Source organism: Cyanistes caeruleus, chromosome 17, assembly GCF_971803275.1.
Source record: "Cyanistes caeruleus chromosome 17, bCyaCae1.hap1.1, whole genome shotgun sequence".
In the NCBI taxonomy this organism is placed as follows: Eukaryota; Metazoa; Chordata; class Aves; order Passeriformes; family Paridae; genus Cyanistes; species Cyanistes caeruleus.
In genome coordinates this window covers 2105953-2132721 of record NC_141717.1, presented here as the reverse complement: position 1 = coordinate 2132721, position 26769 = coordinate 2105953, and the positions used below count along the sequence as shown (strand labels likewise).

The 26769-nt window shown below is 55.6% G+C and overlaps 2 protein-coding genes across 3 annotated transcripts; one reads left to right on the top strand and one right to left on the bottom strand.

Moving 5' to 3' along the window:
* Window positions 1-6487: 6487 nt before the first annotated feature.
* On the top strand, window positions 6488-8993 carry ANTKMT (adenine nucleotide translocase lysine methyltransferase). The gene is made up of 5 exons (XM_086854648.1): window positions 6488-6693; window positions 6763-6867; window positions 7396-7536; window positions 7939-7989; window positions 8503-8993. The coding sequence occupies exons 1-5, from the start codon at window positions 6499-6501 to the stop codon at window positions 8689-8691; spliced, it is 681 nt and encodes a 226-aa protein (XP_086710774.1). The 5' UTR covers window positions 6488-6498; the 3' UTR covers window positions 8692-8993.
* CCDC78 (coiled-coil domain containing 78) lies at window positions 8931-25539 on the bottom strand. Of its 2 annotated transcripts, XM_086854646.1 has the most exons (16): window positions 24904-25539; window positions 24541-24669; window positions 24284-24370; window positions 23885-24064; window positions 18648-18791; window positions 18517-18567; window positions 17769-17857; window positions 16954-17047; window positions 16421-16546; window positions 15461-15672; window positions 14748-14919; window positions 13761-13804; window positions 11134-11200; window positions 10788-10888; window positions 9744-9852; window positions 8931-9630 (listed from the first exon to the last, which is right to left on the bottom strand). In XM_086854646.1, the coding sequence occupies exons 1-16, from the start codon at window positions 24934-24936 to the stop codon at window positions 9595-9597; spliced, it is 1674 nt and encodes a 557-aa protein (XP_086710772.1). In that variant the 5' UTR covers window positions 24937-25539; the 3' UTR covers window positions 8931-9594. The 2 variants fall into 2 exon arrangements, with proteins under 2 accessions (XP_086710772.1, XP_086710773.1); XM_086854647.1 differs by lacking the exon at window positions 18517-18567.
* Between the last annotated feature and the right edge of the window lie 1230 nt (window positions 25540-26769).

The following is a 26769-nucleotide window of genomic DNA, read 5'->3' as shown; positions in this document are numbered from 1 at the left end:
ACACAGAGCTGTGTGTAACAATGCACACACACAGAGCTGTGTAACAGTGCACAGACACAGAGCTGTGTGTAACAGTGCACACACACAGAGTTGTGTAACAGTGCACACACACAGAGCTGTGTAACAGTGCACACTCAGAGCTGTGTAACAGTGCACACACACAGAGCTGTGTAACAGTGCACACACACAGAGCTGTGTGTAACAGTGCACACACACAGAGCTGAGTGTAACAGTGCACACCCAGAGCTGTGTGTAACAGTGCACACACACAGAGCTGTGTAACAGTGCACACACACAGAGCTGTGTAACAGTGCACACACACAGAGCTGTGTGTAACAGTGCACACACACAGAGCTGTGTGTAACAGTGCACACACACAGAGCTGTGTAACAGTGCACACACACAGAGCTGTGTGTAACAGTGCACACACACAGAGCTGTGTAAGAGTGCACACACACAGAGCTGTGTGTAACAGTGCACACACAGAGCTGTGTAACAGTGCACACACACAGAGCTGTGTGTAACAGTGCACACACAGAACTGTGTGTAACAGTGCACACACAGAGCTGTGTGTAACAGTGCACACACACAGAGCTGTGTGTAACAGTGCACACACACAGAGCTGTGTGTAACAGTGCACACACAGAGCTGTGTAACAGTGCACACACACAGAGCTGTGTGTAACAGTGCACACACACAGAGCTGTGTAACAGTGCACACACACAGAGCTGTGTGTAACAGTGCACACACACAGAGCTGTGTGTAACAGTGCACACACAGAGCTGTGTGTAACAGTGCACACACAGAGCTGTGTGTAACAGTGCACACACACAGAGCTGTGTAACAGTGCACACACAGAGCTGTGTGTAACAGTGCACACACACAGAGCTGTGTGTAACAGTGCACACACACAGAGCTGTGTAACAGTGCACACACAGAGCTGTGTGTAACAGTGCACACACACAGAGCTGTGTGTAACAGTGCACACACACAGAGCTGTGTAACAGTGCACACACAGAGCTGTGTAACAGTGCACACACACAGAGCTGTGTGTAACAGTGCACACACACAGAGCTGTGTGTAACAGTGCACACACAGCTGTGTGTAACAGTGCACACACAGAGCTGTGTAACAGTGCACACACACAGAGCTGTGTAACAGTGCACACACACAGAGCTGTGTGTAACAGTGCACACACACAGAGCTGTGTGTAACAGTGCACACACAGAGCTGTGTAACAGTGCACACACACAGAGCTGTGTGTAACAGTGCACACACAGAGCTGTGTAACAGTGCACACACACAGAGCTGTGTGTAACAGTGCACACACAGAGCTGTGTGTAACAGTGCACACACACAGAGCTGTGTAACAGTGCACACACACAGAGCTGTGTAACAGTGCACACACACAGAGCTGTGTGTAACAGTGCACACACACAGAGCTGTGTGTAACAGTGCACACACAGCTGTGTGTAACAGTGCACACACAGAGCTGTGTAACAGTGCACACACACAGAGCTGTGTGTAACAGTGCACACACACAGAGCTGTGTGTAACAGTGCACACACAGCTGTGTGTAACAGTGCACACACACAGAGCTGTGTGTAACAGTGCACACACACAGAGCTGTGTGTAACAGTGCACACACACAGAGCTGTGTGTAACAGTGCACACACAGAGCTGTGTGTAACAGTGCACACACACAGCTGTGTGTAACAGTGCACACACACAGAGCTGTGTAACAGTGCACACACAGAGCTGTGTGTAACAGTGCACACACACAGAGCTGTGTAACAGTGCACACACACAGAGCTGTGTAACAGTGCACACACACAGAGCTGTGTAACAGTGCACACACAGAGCTGTGTGTAACAGTGCACACACACAGAGCTGTGTAACAGTGCACACACACAGAGCTGTGTGTAACAGTGCACACACACAGAGCTGTGTAACAGTGCACACACACAGAGCTGTGTAACAGTGCACACACACAGAGCTGTGTGTAACAGTGCACACACACAGAGCTGTGTGTAACAGTGCACACACAGAGCTGTGTGTAACAGTGCACACACACAGAGCTGTGTAACAGTGCACACACACAGAGCTGTGTAACAGTGCACACACACAGAGCTGTGTAACAGTGCACACACAGAGCTGTGTGTAACAGTGCACACACAGAGCTGTGTGTAACAGTGCACACACACAGAGCTGTGTGTAACAGTGCACACACAGAGCTGTGTGTAACAGTGCACACGCACAGAGCTGTGTGTAACAGTGCACACACACAGAGCTGTGTAACAGTGCACACACACAGAGCTGTGTAACAGTGCCCACACACAGAGCTGTGTGTAACAGTGCACACACACAGAGCTGTGTAACAGTGCACACACACAGAGCTGTGTGTAACAGTGCACACACAGAGCTGTGTAACAGTGCACACACAGAGCTGTGTGTAACAGTGCACACACACAGAGCTGTGTGTAACAGTGCACACACACAGAGCTGTGTGTAACAGTGCACACACAGAGCTGTGTGTAACAGTGCACACACACAGAGCTGTGTGTAACAGTGCACACACACAGAGCTGTGTGTAACAGTGCACACACAGAGCTGTGTGTAACAGTGCACACACACAGAGCTGTGTGTAACAGTGCACACACACAGAGCTGTGTGTAACAGTGCACACACAGAGCTGTGTGTAACAGTGCACACACACAGAGCTGTGTGTAACAGTGCACACACACAGAGCTGTGTGTAACAGTGCACACACAGAGCTGTGTAACAGTGCACACACACAGAGCTGTGTGTAACAGTGCACACACAGAGCTGTGTAACAGTGCACACACACAGAGCTGTGTAACAGTGCACACACACAGAGCTGTGTGTAACAGTGCACACACACAGAGCTGTGTAACAGTGCACACACACAGAGCTGTGTAACAGTGCACACACAGAGCTGTGTGTAACAGTGCACACACAGAGCTGTGTAACAGTGCACACACAGAGCTGTGTGTAACAGTGCACACACAGAGCTGTGTAACAGTGCACACACACAGAGCTGTGTGTAACAGTGCACACACACAGAGCTGTGTAACAGTGCACACACACAGAGCTGTGTAACAGTGCACACACAGAGCTGTGTGTAACAGTGCACACACAGAGCTGTGTAACAGTGCACACACACAGAGCTGTGTGTAACAGTGCACACACACAGAGCTGTGTGTAACAGTGCACACACAGAGCTGTGTAACAGTGCACACACACAGAGCTGTGTAACAGTGCACACACAGAGCTGTGTGTAACAGTGCACACACACAGAGCTGTGTGTAACAGTGCACACACACAGAGCTGTGTGTAACAGTGCACACACACAGAGCTGTGTAACAGTGCACACACACAGAGCTGTGTGTAACAGTGCACACACACAGAGCTGTGTAACAGTGCACACACACAGAGCTGTGTGTAACAGTGCACACACAGAGCTGTGTAACAGTGCACACACAGAGCTGTGTAACAGTGCACACACACAGAGCTGTGTGTAACAGTGCACACACACAGAGCTGTGTAACAGTGCACACACACAGAGCTGTGTGTAACAGTGCACACACACAGAGCTGTGTGTAACAGTGCACACACAGAGCTGTGTAACAGTGCACACACACAGAGCTGTGTAACAGTGCACACACACAGAGCTGTGTAACAGTGCACACACAGAGCTGTGTAACAGTGCACACACACAGAGCTGTGTGTAACAGTGCACACACACAGAGCTGTGTGTAACAATGCACACACACAGAGCTGTGTAACAGTGCACAGACACAGAGCTGTGTGTAACAGTGCACACACACAGAGTTGTGTAACAGTGCACACACACAGAGCTGTGTAACAGTGCACACTCAGAGCTGTGTAACAGTGCACACACACAGAGCTGTGTAACAGTGCACACACACAGAGCTGTGTAACAGTGCACACACACAGAGCTGTGTGTAACAGTGCACACACAGAGCTGTGTGTAACAGTGCACACACACAGAGCTGTGTGTAACAGTGCACACACACAGAGCTGTGTAACAGTGCACACACACAGAGCTGTGTAACAATGCACACACACAGAGCTGTGTGTAACAGTGCACACACAGAGCTGTGTGTAACAATGCACACACACAGAGCTGTGTAACAGTGCACAGACACAGAGTTGTGTAACAGTGCACACACACAGAGCTGTGTGTAACAGTGCACACACACAGAGCTGTGTGTAACAATGCACACACACAGAGCTGTGTAACAGTGCACACACAGAGCTGTGTAACAGTGCACACACACAGAGCTGTGTGTAACAGTGCACACACACAGAGCTGTGTGTAACAGTGCACACACACAGAGCTGTGTAACAGTGCACACACAGAGCTGTGTAACAGTGCACAGACACAGAGCTGTGTGTAACAGTGCACACACACAGAGCTGTGTAACAGTGCACACACACAGAGCTGTGTGTAACAGTGCACACACAGAGCTGTGTGTAACAGTGCACACACACAGAGCTGTGTAACAGTGCACACACACAGAGCTGTGTGTAACAGTGCACACACACAGAGCTGTGTAACAGTGCACACACAGAGCTGTGTGTAACAGTGCACACACACAGAGCTGTGTAACAGTGCACACACACAGAGCTGTGTGTAACAGTGCACACACACAGAGCTGTGTGTAACAGTGCACACACAGAACTGTGTGTAACAGTGCACACACAGAGCTGTGTGTAACAGTGCACACACACAGAGCTGTGTAACAGTGCACACACACAGAGCTGTGTAACAGTGCACACACACAGAGCTGTGTGTAACAGTGCACACACAGAGCTGTGTGTAACAGTGCACACACACAGAGCTGTGTGTAACAGTGCAGACACACAGAGCTGTGTAACAGTGCACACACAGAGCTGTGTGTAACAGTGCACACACAGAGCTGTGTAACAGTGCACACACACAGAGCTGTGTGTAACAGTGCACACACACAGAGCTGTGTGTAACAGTGCACACACACAGAGCTGTGTAACAGTGCACACACACAGAGCTGTGTGTAACAGTGCACACACAGAGCTGTGTGTAACAGTGCACACACACAGAGCTGTGTGTAACAGTGCACACACAGAGCTGTGTGTAACAGTGCACACACACAGAGCTGTGTGTAACAGTGCACACTCAGAGCTGTAGCTACGTGTAGCTGTATCTGTGTACAGCCAAACCGCTCTTCACAGCTGCTCACACACAGTTGCAGCCGTTCTCAACCTCACACAGGCAGGCTCATTCGTGAACTGTGCACAACACACACAACCCTTCCTCAGCACCTCAGCTATCCTCACAGTGTACAACAGCTGCACACAGACAGACAGAAACACACACACATCCCTGTGCACACGCACACACAGACACACAGACACATAGACACACAGACACACACACACCTGTGCTCACACATACACACACACACACCTGTGCTCACACACACACACACACCTGTGCACACTCTCACACACACACACCTGTGCTCACACACACACACACACACACAGACACACACCTGTGCACACACACACACACACACACACACCTGTGCACACACACACACACCTGTGCTCACACACCTGTGCACACACACACCTGTGCACACGCACACACACACACACACACACAGACACACACAGACACACACCTGTGCTCACACACACACACACCTACCTGTGCTCACACACACACACACACCCCCCGTGCACATACACACACACACACACACAGACACACACCTGTGCTCACACACACACACAGACACACACACACACACAGACACACCTGTGCACATACACACACACAGACACACACCTGTGCTCACACACCTGTGCACACACACACACACCTGTGCACACACACACACAGACACAGACACACACACACACAGAGACACACACCTGTGCTCACACACACAGACACACACACACACACACCTGTGCACATACACACACACACACAGACACACCTGTGCTCACACACACACACACACAGAGATACACACCTGTGCACACACACACACACCCCTGTGCTCACACACACACCCACACACCTGTGCACACCCGCACACCATGCACGTCCGTGCTCCCCCTGCAGCCCCGCACTCGCAGCCCCGGGGGCTGCGCGGGCCCCTCGCTGTCCGTGTCCCTGTCCCTGCCACCCGTGTCCGTGTCCATGTCTCCTGTGTCCGTGTCCCCGCTGTCCCCCGTGTCCCCGCTGTCCCCCGTGTCCCTGTCCCCGTGTCCCCGCTGTCCCCCGTGTCCCTGTCCCCGTGTCTCCGCTGTCCCCCGTGTCCCTGTCCCCGTGTCCCCGCTGTCCCCCGTGTCCGTGTCCGTGTCCCCGCTGTCCCCCGTGTCCGTGTCCCCGTGTCCCCGCTGTCCCGGTTCGCTGCCAGCGGAAGGCTCCCGGCCGGGCTCCCTCCCCTTCCGGCGGCCATGGAGCCGTGCTGGGAGCCGTGCTGGGAGCCGGGCGAGCCGGGCGAGCCGGGGGAGCCGGGCTGGCCTCGCTCCGGGGGCTCGCTGGGCCCCCGGGGGCTGCTGGCCCTGGCCGTGGCCAGCGGGGCGGCCGCCTGGGCAACCTGGGCTGTGCTGCTGATGCCCGGCTTCCGCCGGGTCCCCCTGCGCCTGCAGGTACCCCCGCCCCCCCCGGAGCCCCCGACCCCCGCCCCCTGACCCCCCTGACCCCCCTGTGCCCCCCAGGTGCCCTACCAGCCCTCCAGCCCCCGGCAAGTGGCCAACGCCCTGGCGCTGCTGCGGGGCCGCGCCGGGAAGACCGTGGATCTGGGATCCGGAGATGGACGGCTCGTAAGGGCTGGGTCCTGCGGGGATCGGGGTGTCCGGGGTGGGCGACGGGCAGGGAGAGGGCTGGGGAGGGTGATGGGGAGACCCCCAGCCGGCTGCTGCCTGGCTCCTGGCCGCGGTTCAGGGTGGCCCTCCTGGCTACCATCCAGGACCATCCCAGGTGGTCCCAGAGGGATGGTCTTGGACAGCTGTAGGTGGTTCTGGATTGTCCTAGCTGTCCCTAGATATTACTAGGCTGCCCAAGGTGGTCTTAGGTGACCCAACATGGTCCTAGGTGGCTCTAACAGGTGATTCTAGGCAGTCCTCGGTGGTCCAGAGTAGCTCTAGATGGTCGTAGGGGGTCTTGGGCAGCCCTAGAAGACATCACATGCAGGGAGCAGGGTGGGAATGAGGGATGTGGGTGGTCTCCCTGCCTGTGAGCTGGCAGGATGGGGTGAGTGGGGCTGGGCGACAGCCCCTGCCCACCCAAATCCTGCCCCAGCCTCAACACTGAGATGCTTTGGGTTTCAGCCTCCCCCTCTCCCTCTCCAGGTGCTCGAGGCTTACAAGCAGGGGCTGAGGCCAGCCCTGGGCTATGAGCTCAACCCCTGGCTGCTGTCCCTGGCCAACTACCGTGCCTGGAAGGCCGGGTACCATGGGAAGGTGTCCTTCCTGAAGGAGGATCTGTGGAAGGTAACAGCATCCTGAGGGTCTGGATAGGGCCAGAGATCTATTTGCATCTCCAGGATGGATTTGCTGATGGCTGCTTGCTCTTCCCCATCCCATGCTGCTCCTGGGAGGTGGAAAACCATCCTCCTTTCCAGGGGAATGCCAGCTGGGGCAGCCCATGGCCAGTTCTGCTTGGAGCAGCTCTGAGCAGAGAGAATCCATTGGTGAATGTGGGTCTGGGATGGTGCTGGAGGCAGGTGTTTCCCAAGACATGCTGCTTTCACAGCCACACTTTCCCATCCCATGTGTTTTGTGGCATCTTTGCTCCCTCCAAGGTTCCAAAGATCACCCACAAGGTTTGGACGCTCAAACAGTTGTTCCTGCTCTGCCTGTTGCTCGTTATTCCCCTTTTCCTTCTGTTTTAAGGTGAATCTTTCTGACTGCCACAACGTGATTGTGTTCCTGGCCCCCAGCGTGGTGAGTCAGTCCCTCACACCCTGACTTGTTCTGGGCCAGCTCGAGGGGGCTTTTCCTGGGAAAAGAGAGGGGATCTGGGATGGAATAAGGCCAAGTGGGCATCACTGGGGGTGAGTGGTTTGGATTCATAGAATCATGGAATTGTTTAGATTGGAAAATCCCTCTGAGGTGGAGTCTTACCATTCCCCCAGCACAGCCAAAGCCACCATTAACCCATGTCCCCAAGTGCCACATCCATGTCTGTTAAAGCCCTGCAGGGGTGGGGACTCCCTGGGCAGCTGTGGCTGACCTCCCTTTCCATGAAGAAATTTTCCCAATATCCAACCTAAACTTCCCCTGCTGTATCTTGAGGCCGTTCCTCTGATCCTGTTGCTCATCACTTGCTCCAAGTCTCAGCCCTATGCTTTGAAGGGTGTTTGGTTGATGCCCCAGAAGCTGTCCCGTGCTCCCTGGTGGCAGTGTCACTGTGTGACCGTGTCCTGTCCCTGTCCCTGGCTGTGTCTCTCTCCCCAGAAACCTCCCTTGGCCACCAAGCTGCTGGCAGAACTGCCCGACGACGCCCGGGTGGTGGCTGGACGCTTCCCCTTCCCTTCCTGGAGCCCCAGCTGCACCCTGGGGCAGGGGCTGGAGCAGGTCTGGGCCTATGACATGAAGGAGGTGCGGCGAGAAGCGCAGGGCAGCGCCCAGGAAAGCCAGGTCTGACCCCAGCCTCATTAAGCCCGGTTTAACACCAGCCTCGTTAAGCCTGGCATTAAGGGTCAGAGCCACTCCAGCCCTTGGCTCAGCCCAGGACAGAAGTGCTTGGCCAGCATTTGTCCTGGGGACTTGCAGGGTGGCAGTCCTCCATTTATCCAGAGTGTGAGCAGTGCAAGGGAGGAGAAAATCAGACCTAGAAATCATGGGTTTAACACAGGATTTAAGAGATAAAGCTCCAGTGCCTCTTTTTGGATGATTGCTATTTTATTTCTGTTTAATTTATAAAAATAAAGCTCTGCTTGATTGTTCCTCTGAGGTTTTTGCTTTGTCTTTGAGCTGCTGGATGGTCCTGGAGTTGGAGCAGCTGCTGCTCCTGGACTCAGGCTTTGCTCTGCCATCCTTTCCAGCTCGCTTTTGTAAAGGGTCAGTTTGGCCCTGTTTGTTAATTGAATATTCCATTTTCTACCCAAACACAGAGGAAAATGGGGTTTTCCCAGCACAGAGTCTCAGAATCAAGGAATGGGTTGGGTTGGAAGGGACCTTGAAGCTCCTCTTGTTCCACCCCTGCCATGGGCAGGGACACCTTCTGCTATCCCAGGCTGCTCCAAGCCCTGTCCAGCCTGGCCTTGGGCACTGCCAGGGATCCAGGGGCAGCCACAGCTGCTCTGGGCACCCTTTCACCACCTTCACAGTAGAAGAGCAGCTCATCCCTTTGTCCAACCCCAGAACAAATCCTGGTCTGAGCCAACCTTGGCTCTGTCTCGTGGGAGCCATGAGGGGAGCGAGGCAGGAGCAGCCCCTGGTCCAGGTCCAGGTCCAAGGAAGTTTTCATCCAGGAAAAAAGTTACAGCAGGAGCAAGAACCTGTCCCCACAAGGCAGCAGTAAAGTCTGGGAGCCTGACCCCGTGCTCAGGGAAGAGCAGAATTCATGCAGCTGACGGATGGCTGGGGACAGACATCACACTTGTCTCATTTCAGTCCTGTGAATTTAAGACCAGGAACACCCACGTGGTTTTGCTGTTCCCAGCTCCCAGCCTGGCAGTCCATAAAACACTGACCTCCCTCGGAGTCTGGGTGTGCCCAGGGCTGTGGCTCCTGGCTGGCACGGCTGGCTCGGGCACCTCGCTGCCCTCCGTGTTCCTCAGCCGCAGGATCTCCTGCTTGTACCTGCAGTGGAAGTGGCACTGGCACTGCCTACGGTCCCCAGGCCACCAGCCATGCCAGGAGCTGAGCCTGGCACGTGGATCCTGCGGCTTTTCCCAAAGAAAAGGCGTTTGTGGGCTCTGCCAGGCAAGGGCAGAGCCTGACCCGAGCCCACGGCGGAGCTGGCTGGGGAGTCACGGCAGGAGCAGGTGGATCATGCCCTGACACACCTGCCCTGCTTGTCCTCTCCCTTCCCTGCTGCTCTCCCTGCTCCAGAGCAGGATCAGCCAGGGAGAGGGAACATAGATCAGAGGCTGCTGGGAGCACTTAGATTAGAATCTGTGAAAAAAAGAACTCTAAAGGTTTTAGGCTTTAGATTTTATGTTCCTGTGAAGGCTCCAGGGACACCTCAGAGCCCCTTCCAGGGCCTAAAGGGGCTCCAGGAGAGCTGCAGAGGGACTTGGGACAAGGGATGGAGGGACAGGACACAGGGAATGGCTTCCCACTGCCAGAGGGCAGGGATGGATGGGATATTGGGAAGGAATTGCTCCCTGGGAGGGTGGGCAGGCCCTGGCACAGGGTGCCCAGAGCAGCTGTGGCTGCCCCTGGATCCCTGGCAGTGTCCAAGGCCAGGCTGGATGGGGTTTGGAGCCATCAGGGCTAGGGGAAAGTGTCCCTGCCCGTGGCAGGGGAACTGGATGAACATTTATGTCACTTCCACCCCAACCCATTCCATGATTCTGATTCCTCCCAAGGATGGGTGAGCATGCAGGGAAGGACACGTGTGGTGGGGAGTGTCTGTCCTGCTGCCCCGTGGCACACGAGGTGGTGGCAGCTGCCTGGAGGAGCAGTGGCACGTCAGCCGTGCTGGCAGCGCTGTGACAGGGCCAGCAGTGGCCACAGAGACGTCACTGGCACCAAGCCTGGAGCTGGAGCACGGGGGGGATCCCCCATCTCACCTGGCAAGGTGCTGATCGATGTACCCCTGCAGCTCCACCACCTGCTCCTCTGCCACCACAGCCCGAGTCAGCAGCTGGCTTCTCTCCTGCTCCAGCTCCTCCTGCAGGGGGGAAAAAACACAGGGAAAACATGGAAAGAAAGGGAGATCTGGGATGGCAGTGATGTGGTTCAGCCCCTCTCTGCTGCTTCTGACCACTTCCCCATCACTCCGACCTCTCAGCCACGACATCCCCCTTGTTCTGGCCACAGAGATACATCCCATGAGGGGCTGAGCTTTACATCCCCGGGGAGTGCTGGAGCTCTCCCTCCACCACTTGGCTCCAAGGGGCTGTTCCAGACCTTTACCTGGGTGTTGAGAGTGAATTCCCGGAGCTTCTTCCTGAGCTCTGCCCAGCCCTCCTCATCCAGCTGCCTGCGACAGGAGAGCCCCTTTGGGTCAGGCCCTGACAGCAAATCCAGCCCCTCCACACATCACAGCCCCACACATCACAGCCCCACACATCACACAGCCCCACATCACAGCCCCACACATCACAGCCCCACATCACAGCCCCACATCACAGCCCCACATCACAGCCCCACATCACAGCCCCACACATCACAGCCCCACATCACAGCCCCACATCACAGCCCCACATCACAGCCCCACATCACAGCCCCACATCACAGCCCCACACATCACAGCCCCACACATCACACAGCCCCACACATCACAGCCCCACACATCACAGCCCCACACATCACAGCCCCACACATCACAGCCCCACAGCACAGCCCCACAGCACAGCCCCACACATCACACAGCCCCACATCACAGCCCCACATCACAGCCCCACACATCACAGCCCCACATCACAGCCCCACAGCACAGCCCCACACATCACACAGCCCCACACATCACAGCCCCACACATCACACAGCCCCACACATCACAGCCCCACACATCACACAGCCCCACACATCACAGCCCCACACATCACAGCCCCACACATCACACAGCCCCACACCACAGCCCCACAGATCACACAGCCCCACAGATCACACAGCCCCACACATCACACAGCCCCACAGCACAGCCCCACAGCACAGCCCCACATCACAGCCCCACACATCACAGCCCCACACATCACAGCCCCACACATCACACAGCCCCACACATCACAGCCCCACACATCACAGCCCCACACATCACACAGCCCCACACATCACAGCCCCACACATCACAGCCCCACACATCACACAGCCCCACACATCACAGCCCCACACATCACACAGCCCCACACATCACAGCCCCACACATCACAGCCCCACACATCACACAGCCCCACACCACAGCCCCACACATCACAGCCCCACACATCACAGCCCCACACATCACACAGCCCCACAGATCACACAGCCCCACACATCACACAGCCCCACACATCACAGCCCCACACATCACAGCCCCACACATCACAGCCCCACACATCACACAGCCCCACACCACCGGTGCCCAGCCCACCCTGATCCCCAGAACTGGAACCTTTCCTCTCCCAGTGCCCAAACTCCAGCACTGTGGAGTCACAGCCCTTCAGCCACCCTGGGCCTGCCCAGCCCAGCCTGGGGCTGCTGCAAACCCCAGCAGCACAGGGAGAGTGCTGAAGCTGCTGCTGTGGGGCTGGATTTGATGGGAACAGGGAGCCACCAGAGCCAAAGGCTGGCACGTTCTGCTCAGCCAGCACCAGAAGAGGTGAGCTCTCTGCACAGCCCGGCGTGGGAAAGCCCTTCCCACCCTGTCCCAGCCTCTGGGGGGAAAATCCAGGTCACATCTGATGCTTGGGGAATTTGGGCTGTGTGAAGGCAGGAATGCATTGTGCTCCCTCCTGTTCCCTCCGACTTCCCAGCGCCGAGGTCCCGGCTGGGCTTTCGCGGGAGCCGCAGGAGAAGGGAACAATGAACAGGGAATTGGTGCAGCTGGTAAATCCCCACACGGGAGGTGGAAGGGCTTTGAGGTCCCTCCCAAGCCAACCTGTTCTCTGACAAAGGCCAGAAGCAGCAGGAATTGGAGCTGAGATGCTGCGGGAACACCGTGATTCCCATCTCTAGCTGGAGGAGCACGGATTATCCCAGCAGTATTTGAAGTGTGTGGGGTCTCTTGGCAGTTAAAAAACCCCCTAAATGATGAGATGCATCACTGAAACTCAGGTTCTGGACTTTGCATGCCCTGCTCCTGTGGTGTCTGCCCAAATTACTGCATTTACTCACGGAGCACTGCTATTTTCAGTGTGGAAAACGTGGCAGAGGCTGGTTGAGGCTCAAGTCTGTGCCTGAGCCACCCCTCCAGAGCCCGGGGCTCTGGCACTCACCCACTCCTCAGTGCTGGCATCCGGCTAATGGAATATTTGACATGTTTTCTAGGTGACCATGTCTTTTAAAGGGCTGAAAAAGCCCAGCTCAGGTTTCTCCTGTGCTTTGTTCCACCCCTCCACAGCTCTAGCTGGTTGTTTTAGCAGGATAATGGAGCAGGGGGAAGAGACCCATCAAAATTTAGCAATTTCAGGGTTTGTTGGGAAGCCAGGGAGGCATCAGCACAGTGGCACCACAGGGTTCCAGCCCAACTCCTGAGCTGAGAATGAGGAAAACCAGGACCCATCCCAACTTGGTGGTGCCTCATGGGCCTTACTCAGGGTGTGATCCACCAAAGCACTTGGGCACATGCTTTACTTCGGCTTTTAAAGAGGTCAGTGAGGCTAAAAACATGATTAAATCAAATATGTGCTTGAGAGCTTTCTTGGATCAAGGCCAGTGGCCAAGTCTCTTCCTGCAGGAAGCGCTGTGCTGAGGGGACAGCTGCCTCTTCCTCCTGGAGCAGGCCCCAGCTGCTCCCTTTCCCTGCTGATTGCTGCTCCAGCCAGGCAAAAAAGATCCTCAATCCACACATTCATGAGAATTTGGAATGACAGATATCCCAAGAAAGAAACAGCACTTACTGCTCCGGAGGCACTGGAAAGGCAGAGGCTCCTTTCAGGTTTTTCTGGAGGCAAAGGAAGAACAGAATTTCTGTACACATGAACCCACTGCAATCCCAGATCCTGCCACTTTCAGAGAAATCCTGTCATGGAATGCGTTAGGCTGGAAGGGACCTTAAGGATGATCCCATTCCATCCCCTGCCATGGGCTGGGACACCTTCCACCATCCCAGGCTGCTCCAAGCCCCATCCAGCCTGGCCTTGGACATTTCCAGGGATCCAGGGGCAGCCACAGCTTCTCTGGGCACCCTGTGCCAGGGCCTGCCCACCCTCCCAGGGAACAATTCCTTCCTTACATCCAACCTAAATCTCTCCTCTTTTAGTTTAAATTCATTCCCTTTGTCCTGACACTATCTGCACGTGTAAAAAGACATTCTCCCTCTTTTCTGTCAGGCCCCCTGGAAGTGGCACGAGGTATCCCAGCACTCCCACAGCCACCAGCACCATGGCAAGGGAATGATGGGCTGTGCAATCTGAGGGTTTCAGGTCTCCCATCCTCTGAATTTTTAAATAAGTGCATCTTGTGCAAATCAAGACCCACATTTGCCCAGTGGGAGGACATTTCCCCATCCCTGGAAGTGTCCAAGGCCAGGTTGGACAGGGCTTGGAGCAGCCTGGCATAGCAGAAGGTGTCTGCTGATGGCAGGGGTGGAATGAGATGGGATTTAAGGTCCCTTCCAGCCCAAACCATTCAGGGATTCCATGATTCTGTGACATGGTGATGACTTTTGTGTTCCCTGCCTGTCCCAGGCACAGCAAGCCCTCAGGGAGAGGGTGGATGTGGCACCTGGGGACGTGGCTCAGTGGTGGCCTTGGCAGTGCTGGGGGAATGGTTGGACTCCACGATCTGAGAGGGCTTTCCCAACCTAACCAATCCTATAAATGCCTTAAGGAAGGGGCTGAATCTACAGCTCATGAAACTCTTCCCACCAAGCCACAGCTCTCTACCTTCTGCAGTTCCTGGAGCTGCATCTCCAGCTTTGCCTTTTCCTCCCGCAGCCGGTTCAGCTCCCGGGAGCTGTTTGTCAGCAGCTCTGGGTCTGTGATGGAGAAATGGAGCTCGGCAGGGCCACAATCCACGGCACTGCTCCCCAGGGACCGGATCTGCTCCCGCTGCAGCCTGTGAGGAGCACAGGGCTCAGTCCCTGATCATGTTTTGGGTGACATCACTGAGCAGTTCTGCTGCTCCTGAAGGTGCCACTCACTGGGACCTGCTGGTTCTGGCCACCTGCAAAGGATAAGTGGGAGAGTTTCTGAAGGGAGCTTGTCCTAGAGCTATTTGTGGCTTTTATACCACAAGAATTTCTGCTGCTTCCCACAGCCCAAGCTGCCGAGAGAGCTGAGAGCATTGCAGGGACGGGCTGGGAGGTGGAGCTATTTGTGGTACCTCTGCTTTTCCACACCATCCACCGTGGGATCAATCTCTCACCCTGCATTTTAAGTGGGAGGAACATATGTGCAAAGCAGCTCCACGGGGTCCAGAGCACCCTGATGTGCAGCTGGAGGCAGCTCCATCCTGGATTGCCGGGAGCAGGGAGAGAAATGTGCATTCCAGATCCTCTGCTCCGTCTGGGAGCCGTGTTTGTCTCCTTCTAGGGCAGGGGATGGGTGCTGTGGGGCTTTTCCACATGGGCCTGAAGGAGGAGGTGGCTGAGGTTTACCCATAGGCAATCAGCAGGTTCTCGTGCTTCTTGGCCAAGTCCTTCATGCGTCTCTTGTAGCCACGAGCTGCCCGAGCCAGCTGCTCTTCCCGGGACTTGTAGGAAGCTCGGATATCCTTGAGCATGCTCTCCACAAAGTTCTTCATGGCAGCTTGGCCAGCTGGGGCTTTGCTGTGGCCGGTCACGCTGCTGGGTTTGCCGTCCATGTAGTTCTGTAAATGCACAGAGAGGGAAATCCAGGGGGAATGGCTTCCCAGTGCCAGAGGGCAGGGATGGATGGGATATTAGGAAGGAATTGTTCCCTGGGAGGGTGGGCAGGCCCTGGCACAGGGTGCCCAGAGAAGCTGTGGCTGCCCCTGGATCCCTGGAAGTGCCCAAGGCCAGGCTGGATGGGGCTTGGAGCAGCCTGGGATAGGGGAAGGTGTCCCTGCCATGGCAGGGGATGGAACAACATGGGCTTTGAGGTCACTTTAACCCATTCCATGATTCTGTAGCAGCTTCCCCCTGCACCCAGATTTCCTATATGGCCACACAAAATTGTTGGTGAGCTTCTGCTGGGGCTTTTCTTGGTCAGATTACAGGGATTAAAAAACCCCCTTTTCTTTCTGTATTTACTCAAATTTATTGGCAGCAGCCTACAGGAGGAGGCTGCCAGTCTGGAGAGACCTGAGGGAACAGCTGGAGCTGTGCTGGGGAGGTTCAGGCTGGATATCAGGGTTCTTCCCCCAGAGGTGCTGGCACTGCCCAGGCTCCCCAGGGAATGGGCACAGCCCTGAGGCTGCCAGAGCTCCAGGAGTGTTTGGATAATGCTCTTGGGGATGGACAGGGTGGGATTGTTGGGGTGTCTGTGCAGGGCCAGGAGCTGGATCCATGATCTTTGTGGATCCCTTCCAGCTCATGATATTCCAGGATTCTGTGGCACCTCCCAGGCCAGGAGAGCCCCGGGCTGGGGGTACCCACCGCCACGTCCCTGATGTACCGCGCCAGCCGGGAGCGATATTCCTCGTTCAGCTCCTTCAGCTGGAGCTGCAGCCGGGAGTTCTCTGCCTCCACCTCCTGGAGCTGGCCCTGGGATGTGAGCAGCACCTGGCACAGCAAACAAAAATCCTGCTGGTCCTCTGGCTGAGCAGTGGGAGCTGAGGGTCTTAATTTCCAGATATTTGGCTTCACTAGAGATGGAAAGGTCCTGAATTTTCAAAGGAACCCACTGGAAATGTTTATAATCCCAATTCCCTTGCTACCTTCTGTCATTTGCCACCCCCCGCCCCGGTTGATTCCACCAACTCTTTCTGAAAACCAGAGAGCAAAATTCCTCCCACCACCTTTGCAAGCAGCTCTTCCACCACGTGCAGGAGGAAACTGCACGGGGAGAACCTTGGTGTGACAAACTCCCTGGAGAGGGAGAGGTGCTGGAGCACCTGGATTCAAGGCACCCCAGCCCTGGGAGCTCGGGAGGAGCACAGGGCAGGCAGATGGGCTGGAGGGATCCTCACCGCTGATTGTTCCACCAGCCTGCGCCGCCTGTCCCCGACCGTGCAGCAGAGTCCTGCTCCCCTCACCTCCTGCAGCTCCTTCCCCAGCACCAGCCTGGACACACAGGAAGAAATCTGGTTTATTTTAACTGCCCAAACTCCTCCATCCCTGGAAGTGCTCAGGATCAGGCTGGATGGGGCTTGGAACAACTTGTTCTAGCAAAAGGTGTCCTTGCTCATGGCAAGGGGTGGAATGAGGTGGGTTTAAGGTCCCTTCCTTCTGTGAATTCTGGGATTCTGGGATTCTCCATAGGTTCAACACAGCCAGCTTTAGGGAGAAAATCACTTTGGAATGACAGAAATCTCCCAGCAGCAGCTGCCAGCCTCCAAATGTGTGTCACCAGTGCCACAAAATCCCTCTCCACTAAAGGTGAACACCCTCCACGGTTCAGGGGGTCGAGTCCTGTAGCATCCCCGCTGGGGCAGCCTTTCCTGGGCCATTAACCCCATTCCAAGGAGATGGAAAACCCACTGTGTGGGTAAGGGCTGGGCTGGATTAGTCTCTGGGACGTCACACGTTTGCTGTGTGCCACAGAGTGGATTTTCAAGGTGCCCCTGAACACCACCAACTTTAATCTGACAGCTCTGAGGAGCCTTGAAAACATCAGGTTTTCCTTCCAGGCCTCACTTCTTCCAAGGGTGGATTGTCATTCCTTCCCTGTACCCCCAAAGGCAGACTGCCTCCTCTCCTGCTCCTGCTCCTGCTCCTGCTCCCGTGGATCAAATCCTGCTGCAACAAATCCCACAGACACCTGGCCAAGCAGAGGGACACTCACACTCGCTCCTCCAGCCTCTGCTGCTTCTCATCCTGGGTTTTCTTCAGTTTCTCCAGCTCCACTTTTATGTGATCCTGGTTTCCAAGCAACTGAGGGACAAATGAAGAGGAAGATGATGCAGAAGGACGAGTGAAGAGAGGACAAAGCGAGGAGAACTTCAAGCTGAGTGCTTGTCCAGCTGAGCAGTGACATGCTGGGGGAAGGACTGGTTTAACGGGGAGGGACTGGTGCCCTCTAGCACGGCAGGAAGGGTGTCTGATGCACAGCCAGGGCACGTGGAGGTGCACATGTGTCGCTCTCCCGAGGGAAACGCTCACGTTGAGAGTCAGATTCCCAGCAGGAGCCGGTGGGGGAGCCCAAGCTGGTTGTGCAAGGGCTGCAGATGGGGAGGAGGCAGGGACTGTGCTCTCAGTTTTGGGTGCTTCATCACCCCCAGATTTCTCAAGTGTGAGAAAGAAGGGAAAAAAGTGTCCTCTGCATTTGCTGGCTTCTGAGCTCCTGTCTGTGTTCCCGCTGCCAGGGCATGGACCCAGGGAATCACCTCTGCCCCCCTCATCTCTGCCTGCACATCTGGAGTCCTTCCTGTCTTATTTTGCAACTGCAGAGTTTAAAAAAAGGACTGAAGATGAATCAAGGCATCAGCTGATCCACAAAACTCAAGTTAGCACCAGGAGGTGCCAGCCACAGTTGGAATCGATCCTCCCCCCCTGCTTCCCAAGGATCCAGCAGCAGACCCCCGCACACTCACGTTTCTTTCCAGCTCCTGCTGCTCGTGTTCAGCGGCAGCTGCGTCCTCAGGCTGCTTTGGGGAGAGAGGAGAAGGGGCCTGGTAGATCCCTGTTCTCCAAGGGGGTGGTGGAAGGGCAGAGAGTTCCTTACCTTCCCCCTCCGAGCAGAGTGAGGATGTCCTGCTGCTCTCCCTCTTCCCAGCTCAGGGGAGGATTGATGGGCTGAGCCAGGGGAGTGGATGCTCTCTTTGGCCAGGCTGAGCAGCTCCTGGGTCAGCTCCTCATTCCTCATCACCTGCCAGGTCAAACAGGAAGGAAAGGACTTGTGAAGTCCCCCCCTGGTCAGCACATCCCTGCTGCTCCTGGTGTGTGCTCCAGGCACCCCCTCCCCTTCCCAAACCAAGTTTAAGTTTAGTTCTGTCTCCTATGTCCAAAGGTACCGGTGATTTTGTGCTTCTCATGGAAATGCACTCCCGGGCAGCAGGGTTATCCCCATGGAATGTAATCCCTCTGCACATCTCACACCCATACCCAAATCCCAGTGCCACCCCAGGCACAGATCTGCCACCACCTCTGCAGGTCTCCAGCTCCCTCCTTGCTCCATTTGCACCCACCATGCAACTTCCCAACACTTCAGGAACATCCTTCCCTATGGAACAGCTTTCAGCAGGGCTGGGCTCCACAGTGCAAGGAGAAAGGCCAAGTCCCCATCCATCCATCCATCCATCCATCCATCCATCCATCCATCCATCATCCATCCATCATCCATCCATCCATCCATCCATCCATCCATCCATCCATCATCCATCCATCCATCCATCATCCATCCATCATCCATCCATCATCCATCATCCATCCATCATCCATCCATCCATCATCCATCCATCCATCCATCCATCATCCATCCATCATCCATCCATCCATCCATCATCCATCCATCATCCATCCATCCATCCATCATCCATCCATCATCCATCCATCCATCCATCATCCATCCATCATCCATCCATCCATCCATCATCCATCCATCCATCCATCCATCCATCCATCATCCATCCATCATCCATCCATCATCCATCCATCATCCATCCATCCATCCATCCATCATCTATCCATCCATCCATCCATCCATCATCCATCCATCATCCATCCATCCATCATCCATCCATCATCCATCCATCCATCCATCATCCATCCATCCATCATTCATCATCCATCATCCATCCATCCATCATCCATCCATCCATCCATCATCCATCCATCATCCATCCATCATCCATCCATCATCCATCCATCATCCATCCATCATCCATCCATCCATCATCCATCCATCATCCATCCATCCATCCATCATCCATCCATCATCCATCCATCATCCATCCATCCATCATCCATCCATCCATCATCCATCCATCCATCATCCATCCATCCATCCATCCATCATCTATCCATCCATCCATCCATCCATCATCCATCCATCATCCATCCATCATCCATCCATCCATCATCCATCCATCCATCATCCATCCATCCATCCATCCATCCATCATCCATCCATCCACCCATCCTCCATCTGTCCGTCCATCCATCCATCCATCCATCATCCATCCATCATCCATCCATCATCCATCATCCATCCATCCATCATCCATCCATCCATCATCCATCCATCCATCCATCCATCCATCCATCCATCCTCCATCCATCCATCATCCATCCATCCATCATCCATCCATCATCCATCCATCATCCATCCATCCATCCTCCATCGATCCATCATCCATCCATCCATCCATCCATCCATCCATCCATCCATCCATCATCCATCCATCATCTATTAGCCATCCATCCCCCCCTCCCTGTGGAATGACACAATCCCCGTTGGGTTGGAATGCATCCCCCAGCAGCAGCCAGCCCACAGCCCCGTGTAGGCAGCGAGATTCCAAGCGCGGCTGGTGCCAAGTGACACATTTCCAAAAGATGAAGAGGATCTGAATGAGAAAAGCTCTGTTACAGGTGATCTGGAAGGAACACTGGGGGAATTCATGTCTCCCAGGAGGGTTTCTGTGTAGATAACAAAGCTTTGATGGGGTTTATGACTGGGGACAAGCTTGAGTAATTGTTACCATGGCAGTGAATCGGGAGGATGGGAGGCAGAGGTCATCTGAGTCATCCACAGAGAGAATAGCTTATCAAAAGATAGCACGGGGTGGGCTGGGGGAGAGCGAGGAGAAAGGAGACTGACAAAGAGGTGAGATCTACAGCTGTGAAACCTGTCAGCTCCAGAGACAGCCCGCTTGTTCCGCAGCCCGCAGCGATCCATCTGCAGCTGTCAGCCCTGACAATTCCATCGCAGGGGTCACAAGGACCGGTTTAGCCAAAACGAAATAAAATAATAATAATGAAAAGGGGCAGTCCCCGGTTTGAGTTGGGCTTCGCTGCCTTTCCTGAGCTCCCGAGCCTGGCGTGGCTCCAGGGAAAACCCCAGCCTGGAACCCAGAGCGCGTTTGGGTCCCCTCCGGGGCTGCCACTGCAGCCGGTGCGAACCTGGGGGACAAAGGGAGAAGGAAACGGAGAGCCAGGAAAGGTCAGAGCCTTGAAAAGGAAGAATTTACAGCGAGTCAGAAAACAGGCACCGAGTGCCTGCCTGGCATCTCCTCGGCGCTTCCCAAGGGCTGGGCAAGGCCGCTCCTGCGGCCGGGACAGACGCGGTGTGTGAATCCCAGCCACAATGGAGCCGCGACAATTCAGAGGCTCCGACTGCTCCCGGACGAGGGCCCGTGAATGAGCTCGCCGAGCTGCTCCTGCGCCAAGCAGCCATGACAACATATTGGCAAGGTCACAAGTAGCACTTGTAATTGGGAATGTGTAAAAGGTTCATTGTCTCCCCCAGAAGAGCGCCGGGGAAGGGGAGGGGGAGAACCGCAGGCTGCTTTTCCCCGTTTCCTTTGGGAAAGTCCGCACTGGGAAAATAATGAGCGAGAGGCCCATGTCGCGACAAGTCCCAGGCTGCCAAGTCGGAGCCTCTCTGGCTTCAGGCAGGGATTTTTGGGAGTCGGAGCCAAGGAACTGGGGTAAACTCCTCGGCGTGTGGAGGACATCCAAGGAATTCACCTCTGGCTTCTGGACCCGCTTCACCACTGCTGGGGGCAGCCTGGTCTAGGGGAAGGTGTCCCGTGGAAGGGGGTGGAATGAGATGGGCTTTAAAGCCCCTTCCACCCCAAAGCATTCCCTGACTCTGTGGCTCCTCAGGATGCTACCTGGCACAAAACTGAATCCACGTGCTTTCACTGCCTGAAACATTCCGGGATCCATGTGAAAATGGTGTGTTATTACCACTAACCTGCTAAACCCATCATTTAGAGATGCCAGCTGCCTGAAAATCCAGCTTTTGACAAACACATTGCACCCCCTTGGGGACAAGAAGCAGCTGGGAGTGCTGATGGCTGAGCTATTCCTCAGAGCAGAGCGGCTCTGCCTCGCGTTCCAGCGGGACCGCAGGGTGGGATCGCCCCCTGCAAGAGCTGCGTTCGCCTCCTTGTGAGAAATTCCCATTTCTCAGCTTCTGGGAGACAAATGATCTCTCCACAAGGGTCACTAACTCGCGGATGATCATTATCCTGCTCTGCCAGAGCCCATCCAGACACGCTGGACCAAAGCAGCATTCCTGCTCTGCATCTTCCCAGCGCAGCATGGAAAAGCAGGTCATTGAGCCGAGGCAGCTGAACTATCTGCTGGGGGAGGGAGGGAGCGGGAGGGTGTCAGTCATTCCATCCCATTCAAAAAGAAGGAGAAGCGGGAGGGGGAAGAGGAAGGGCTATTGAAGTAGCCAAAGGAACGCGCAAATCTGGCTCCAAAAGCGTCTGGTTAATCATTGCTGAGCTAGCAGTCAGCGGGAAGGTGTCTGTCTTTTAAGGAACCGTCACAAACTTGCTTGAATTCGGTGTTTTTATAAACTTGCCGACCTGAAAGCTGCCAGGCCCCTTCTCTGCTCGAAATGAGAGCGGCTCCAATCCCTTCACGTGCGGGCTGCGCAAGCCAAGCAGAAAAAAGGGAAACAAAGCGCGGAGGGAGCGGCCCGGGCAGCCCCGCCGTGACCTCCGGGGGCCCCGGGGGAAGCGGGGGGCTCTGCCCGCGGGGGGCCGGGGGAGCAGCGGGTCAGCGTGGGCACAGCGCTGTCCCCCTCTGTCCCCCTCTGTGCCAGCCCTGTCCCCCTCCGTCCCCCTCTGTGCCAGCCCTGTCCCCCTCTGTGCCAGCCCTGTCCCCCTCTGTCCCCCTCTGTGCCAGCCCTGTCCCCCTCCGTCCCCCTCTGTGCCAGCCCTGTCCCCCTCTGTCCCCCTCTGTGCCAGCCCTGTCCCCCTCTGTCCCCCTCTGTGCCAGCCCTGTCCCCCTCTGTGCCAGCCCTGTCCCCCTCTGTCCCGCTCTGTGCCAGCCCTGTGCCCCTCTGTCCCCTTCTGTCCCCCTCTGTGCCAGCCCTTTCCCTCTCTGTCCCACTCTGTCCCCAGCCCTGTCCCCAGCTCTGTCCCCACAGCAAGGGCAGGTCCCACACACCCTGTGAGATGGAGCTGGGTTACATCTCCAAATCCCTGGAGACAATCCCAGGCTCAGAGGCTGCACAAGTCCTGGCTGTGTGTGCTGGGACCCTGAACCCCCCGTGCTGGGCTGAGCCCCCAGAGTGGGGAGGGGGGGATTCTGCCCCCTCGGGTGAGACCCCACCTGCAGAGCTGCCTCCAGCCCTGGGGCCAACAGCAGCAGGACGTGGAGCTGCTGGAGAGAGTCCAGAGGAGCCCATGGAGATTCCCCAAGGGCTGGAGCCCCTCTGGAGCCAGGCTGGGAGAGCTGGGGGTGCTCACCTGGAGAGGAGAAGGCTCCAGGGACACCTCAGAGCCCCTTCCAGGGCCTAAAGGGGCTCCAGGAGAGCTGCAGAGGGACTTGGGACAAGGGATGGAGGGACAGGACAAGGGGGAATGGCTTCCCAGTGCCAGAGGGCAGGGATGGATGGGATATTGGGAAGGAATTGTTCCCTGGGAGGGTGGGCAGGCCCTGGCACAGGGTGCCCAGAGAAGCTGTGGCTGCCCCTGGATCCCTGGAAGTGTCCAAGGCCAGGCTGGATGGGGCCTGGAGCAGCCTGGGATGGTGGAAGGTGTCCCTGCCCATGGCAGGGGTGGCACTGGATGGTTTTTGTGGACTTGGTGGCCTTTAAGAGGTCACTTCAACAAGAACTTTTGTACAATTTTATGAGCAGCCTCCCTCGGCCTGAGCTGTGATGGGGATGCACAACCAAAAGCCAAGCAAGGTGCCCCCACAGCAGGGAAATGTGAGGTGAGCTGGGATCTCTGGGATAAGCCCTGGCACGAGCTCTGGGATGAGCAGTGTGGCCCCTCTCACCTCCTGGTCCAGCTCTCTGCCCAGGGCCAGGTAATTGCTCTTCAGGATGATGAACTCCTCCCCCAGCTCCTGCCGGCTGCTCTCCAGGGCGCGCAGGCGCTCCCGCAGGGAATCTCGCTCCCAAGTCACGCTGGCACTGCACAGCTCCAGCTCCTGCACCCTCCTCTCCAGGGCCTGCATCTGCACAGGGGAGGCAGCAGGGTCACACCTGGCACGGGCCAGCAAGAACAGGGAGATGATTTCATGGGAGCTCTCGGGATCTGGGGTGCTGGGGGGAAACTCAGCTCCAGCTAAAGGCAGAGGAGATGCCAAGCAAGGTAAGGGTGGCTGTGTCAGGAGCTGCAGAGCTGGGTGAAGGTGATGGCAGTGCTGGAATTGGCTGTTCCCAAATGTGGGTACCGTATTTTTCAGTTTGAAGTTCTCAGTCTCGTAATGCTCCTTCATTTTGTTTGTCTCGATCTGGAGATCCACGAGGTCTTTGGAAATCTGGGAGAGAGAAAGGCAGTGAAGGCCATGGATGGGTTCTGAGGCCAGTGTGATGTTTGAGCACAACACATCCCCCTCCAGAAAGAGAAATTTCCCCCCAGATTTCCCATCTGTGGGGGGAAATGGCCTCACACGGCTCCACAGCCCAGTTCTGACTCCCAAAGTTTTACCTTTAGCTTTTCCTCTTCACTGAGGACCATCCTGGCTGGGAAGTCTGTCTTGGAGCCCGGCAGCTTCCCCATCTCCTCCTGTGGGTCTCCAAGCTGGTGCCTGTCCTGGTTCCTGTCCTCCAGCTGCACCTGGAGGCACAGAGCAGCTCCAGCCGAGCCCTCCTCTCCCCCTGCCCACCACTGCTGCTGGAACAGCTCAGCACATCCAGCTTCCCAGAACCTCAACAAATTCCAGCCAGGCTTTACAGCTGCCCTTTCTCCCCTGCAGGTAGGATTTCCTTGGCAGAGTGCTGGCTCCACGGCCTGGGAAGGAGCTGCAGACCTTCACCCCTGTATTTTCCATTAGCTCTGCAGGATACTCACATTCTCATTCTCTGCAACAATTCCGAGATCCATGTGCTCAGAGGCCGGGATCTCTGCACAGCGTTGGGCAGGCAGCGACTGAGAAGCCGAGGAAGGACCCAGGGATCTCTAAGGAGCTCTCCCAGGAGGTCCAGCACTGTTGCTACCAACTTGGGCTACCAGAGGGTGTGGCTTCCACCTCGATTTTAAGGTGGTTCCAAATCTTACAGCCACCCTGGGAGGGAAACAGAGGCACTTGCCAGGAGTTTCTGTGTTCCCAGCTCAGCCCACGGCAGGCACGGGAGCAAACAGCTCAGGAACCGGCCCAGGACAGCGATATTGCCAGCGAGGGGAACCAGCCCTTGTGCTGGAGCATCCCCAAACCTGCCTGCAGGGATATTCCAGTGCTTCAGGAGCTGACAAGAGGGGGGAGAGCGACCCTTTACCTGGGCTGGCAGTGATAGAACAAGGGGAGAGATCTTAAAGTGATAGAGGAGAAATTTAGAATGAGTAAAGAGCAGGGTTAGATGGGATACTGGGAAGGAATTGTTCCCTGGGAGGGTGGGCAGGCCCTGGTACAGGGTGCCCAGAGAAGCTGTGGCTGCCCCTGGATCCCTGGCAGTGTCCAAGGCCAGGCTGGATGGGGCTTGGAGCATCCTGGGACAGTGGAAGGTGTCCCTGCCATGGCAGGGGGTGGCACTGGATGGATTTTTAGGTCCCTTCCAACCCAAACCATTCCATGATTCCAAGGTCTGATTAACCCAATAATTAACCCACTAACCCAACCACCTGCTCCAAGCCCATCCCACGGTATCTCATTTTCTTCCAGGCAATTTCCTCTTGATCTGTGCAGTCCTTGAACCTCCTGTGCCCAGAAGGTCCCTGGATCTCTGAGTTCTGGGAGGCAGGAAAGACCTTTCCCAATTCATCCTTTCTCATCAGAGCTGTGGTGTGGAAAAAGATGTTTTAAAGCAAAGCACGCACTGGAACAAGCCCAGATTAGCCCAGACAATGCTAAATCTGGGTTGTGATGGTCTGGGTGCTGCTGCTGGCTCCAAACTGGGACCTGCCAGGCTGGAACGGGAGAAATGCCACAACCAAAAGCATTTTAAGAATCTCCAGGGTCAGCGTGAGGGTAACAGGGAGAGCAGGGCAGAGTGGATAACCCTGGAAAAGTTTGAACAGGGGTAAAATCAGATGAGATCTTTAAAGGTCACTTCCAACTCAAAGTCTTCCATGATTCTAAAATGAATTCCAGCTCTTAATCTCCTCATTTCAGGCTTATTATTGCTGCTATTTCTGTAGAGTGGGTGAGTTTAGGTAAGAATCTGTCTCCCACAGAAAAAAAGCTTTGACAATATAATGTTCAAAAAAGCCCAGAGCTCTGAATAACTCTTCAGGATCTGTCAGAGCTCAGCAGATGAGAGGGAGAGGGGCCATCCTGACAGAACCTCCATGAGCAGCAGAGCTCCTCACCTGTTCCAGGCTGCTGGAGGAGACCCCAGAGCCCCCCAGGGAAGGTGCACAGAGGCCAGACCCAGGGGCTGAGCATTTCAGGGGGATCAGAGAAGGAGAAGCGAGCAAACCCTGCAATTACGGCTTGTTTTTCTGCAAAAGAACTTAACAGACCTGAAGTAATTTTATTAAGGTAATGAAAGTGTTGATGAGAATTCACAGTCTCTTCACACCCGGCTCGGAGCCGCATTCACACCCTGCCCACGGCGCCGGGAGCCTCGGAGGGGGCTGAGCAGCAGCTCCGCTCCCCGGGGGTGTCCCGAGGGGTCTCAGCCCCACATGGACACCCCGAGGATGGGCACCTCCATCCCACAGCCCCTGATCTGGGGGGGAACAGCCGCACCCATGGCTCGGGTGCTCCCCAGCCCTGCG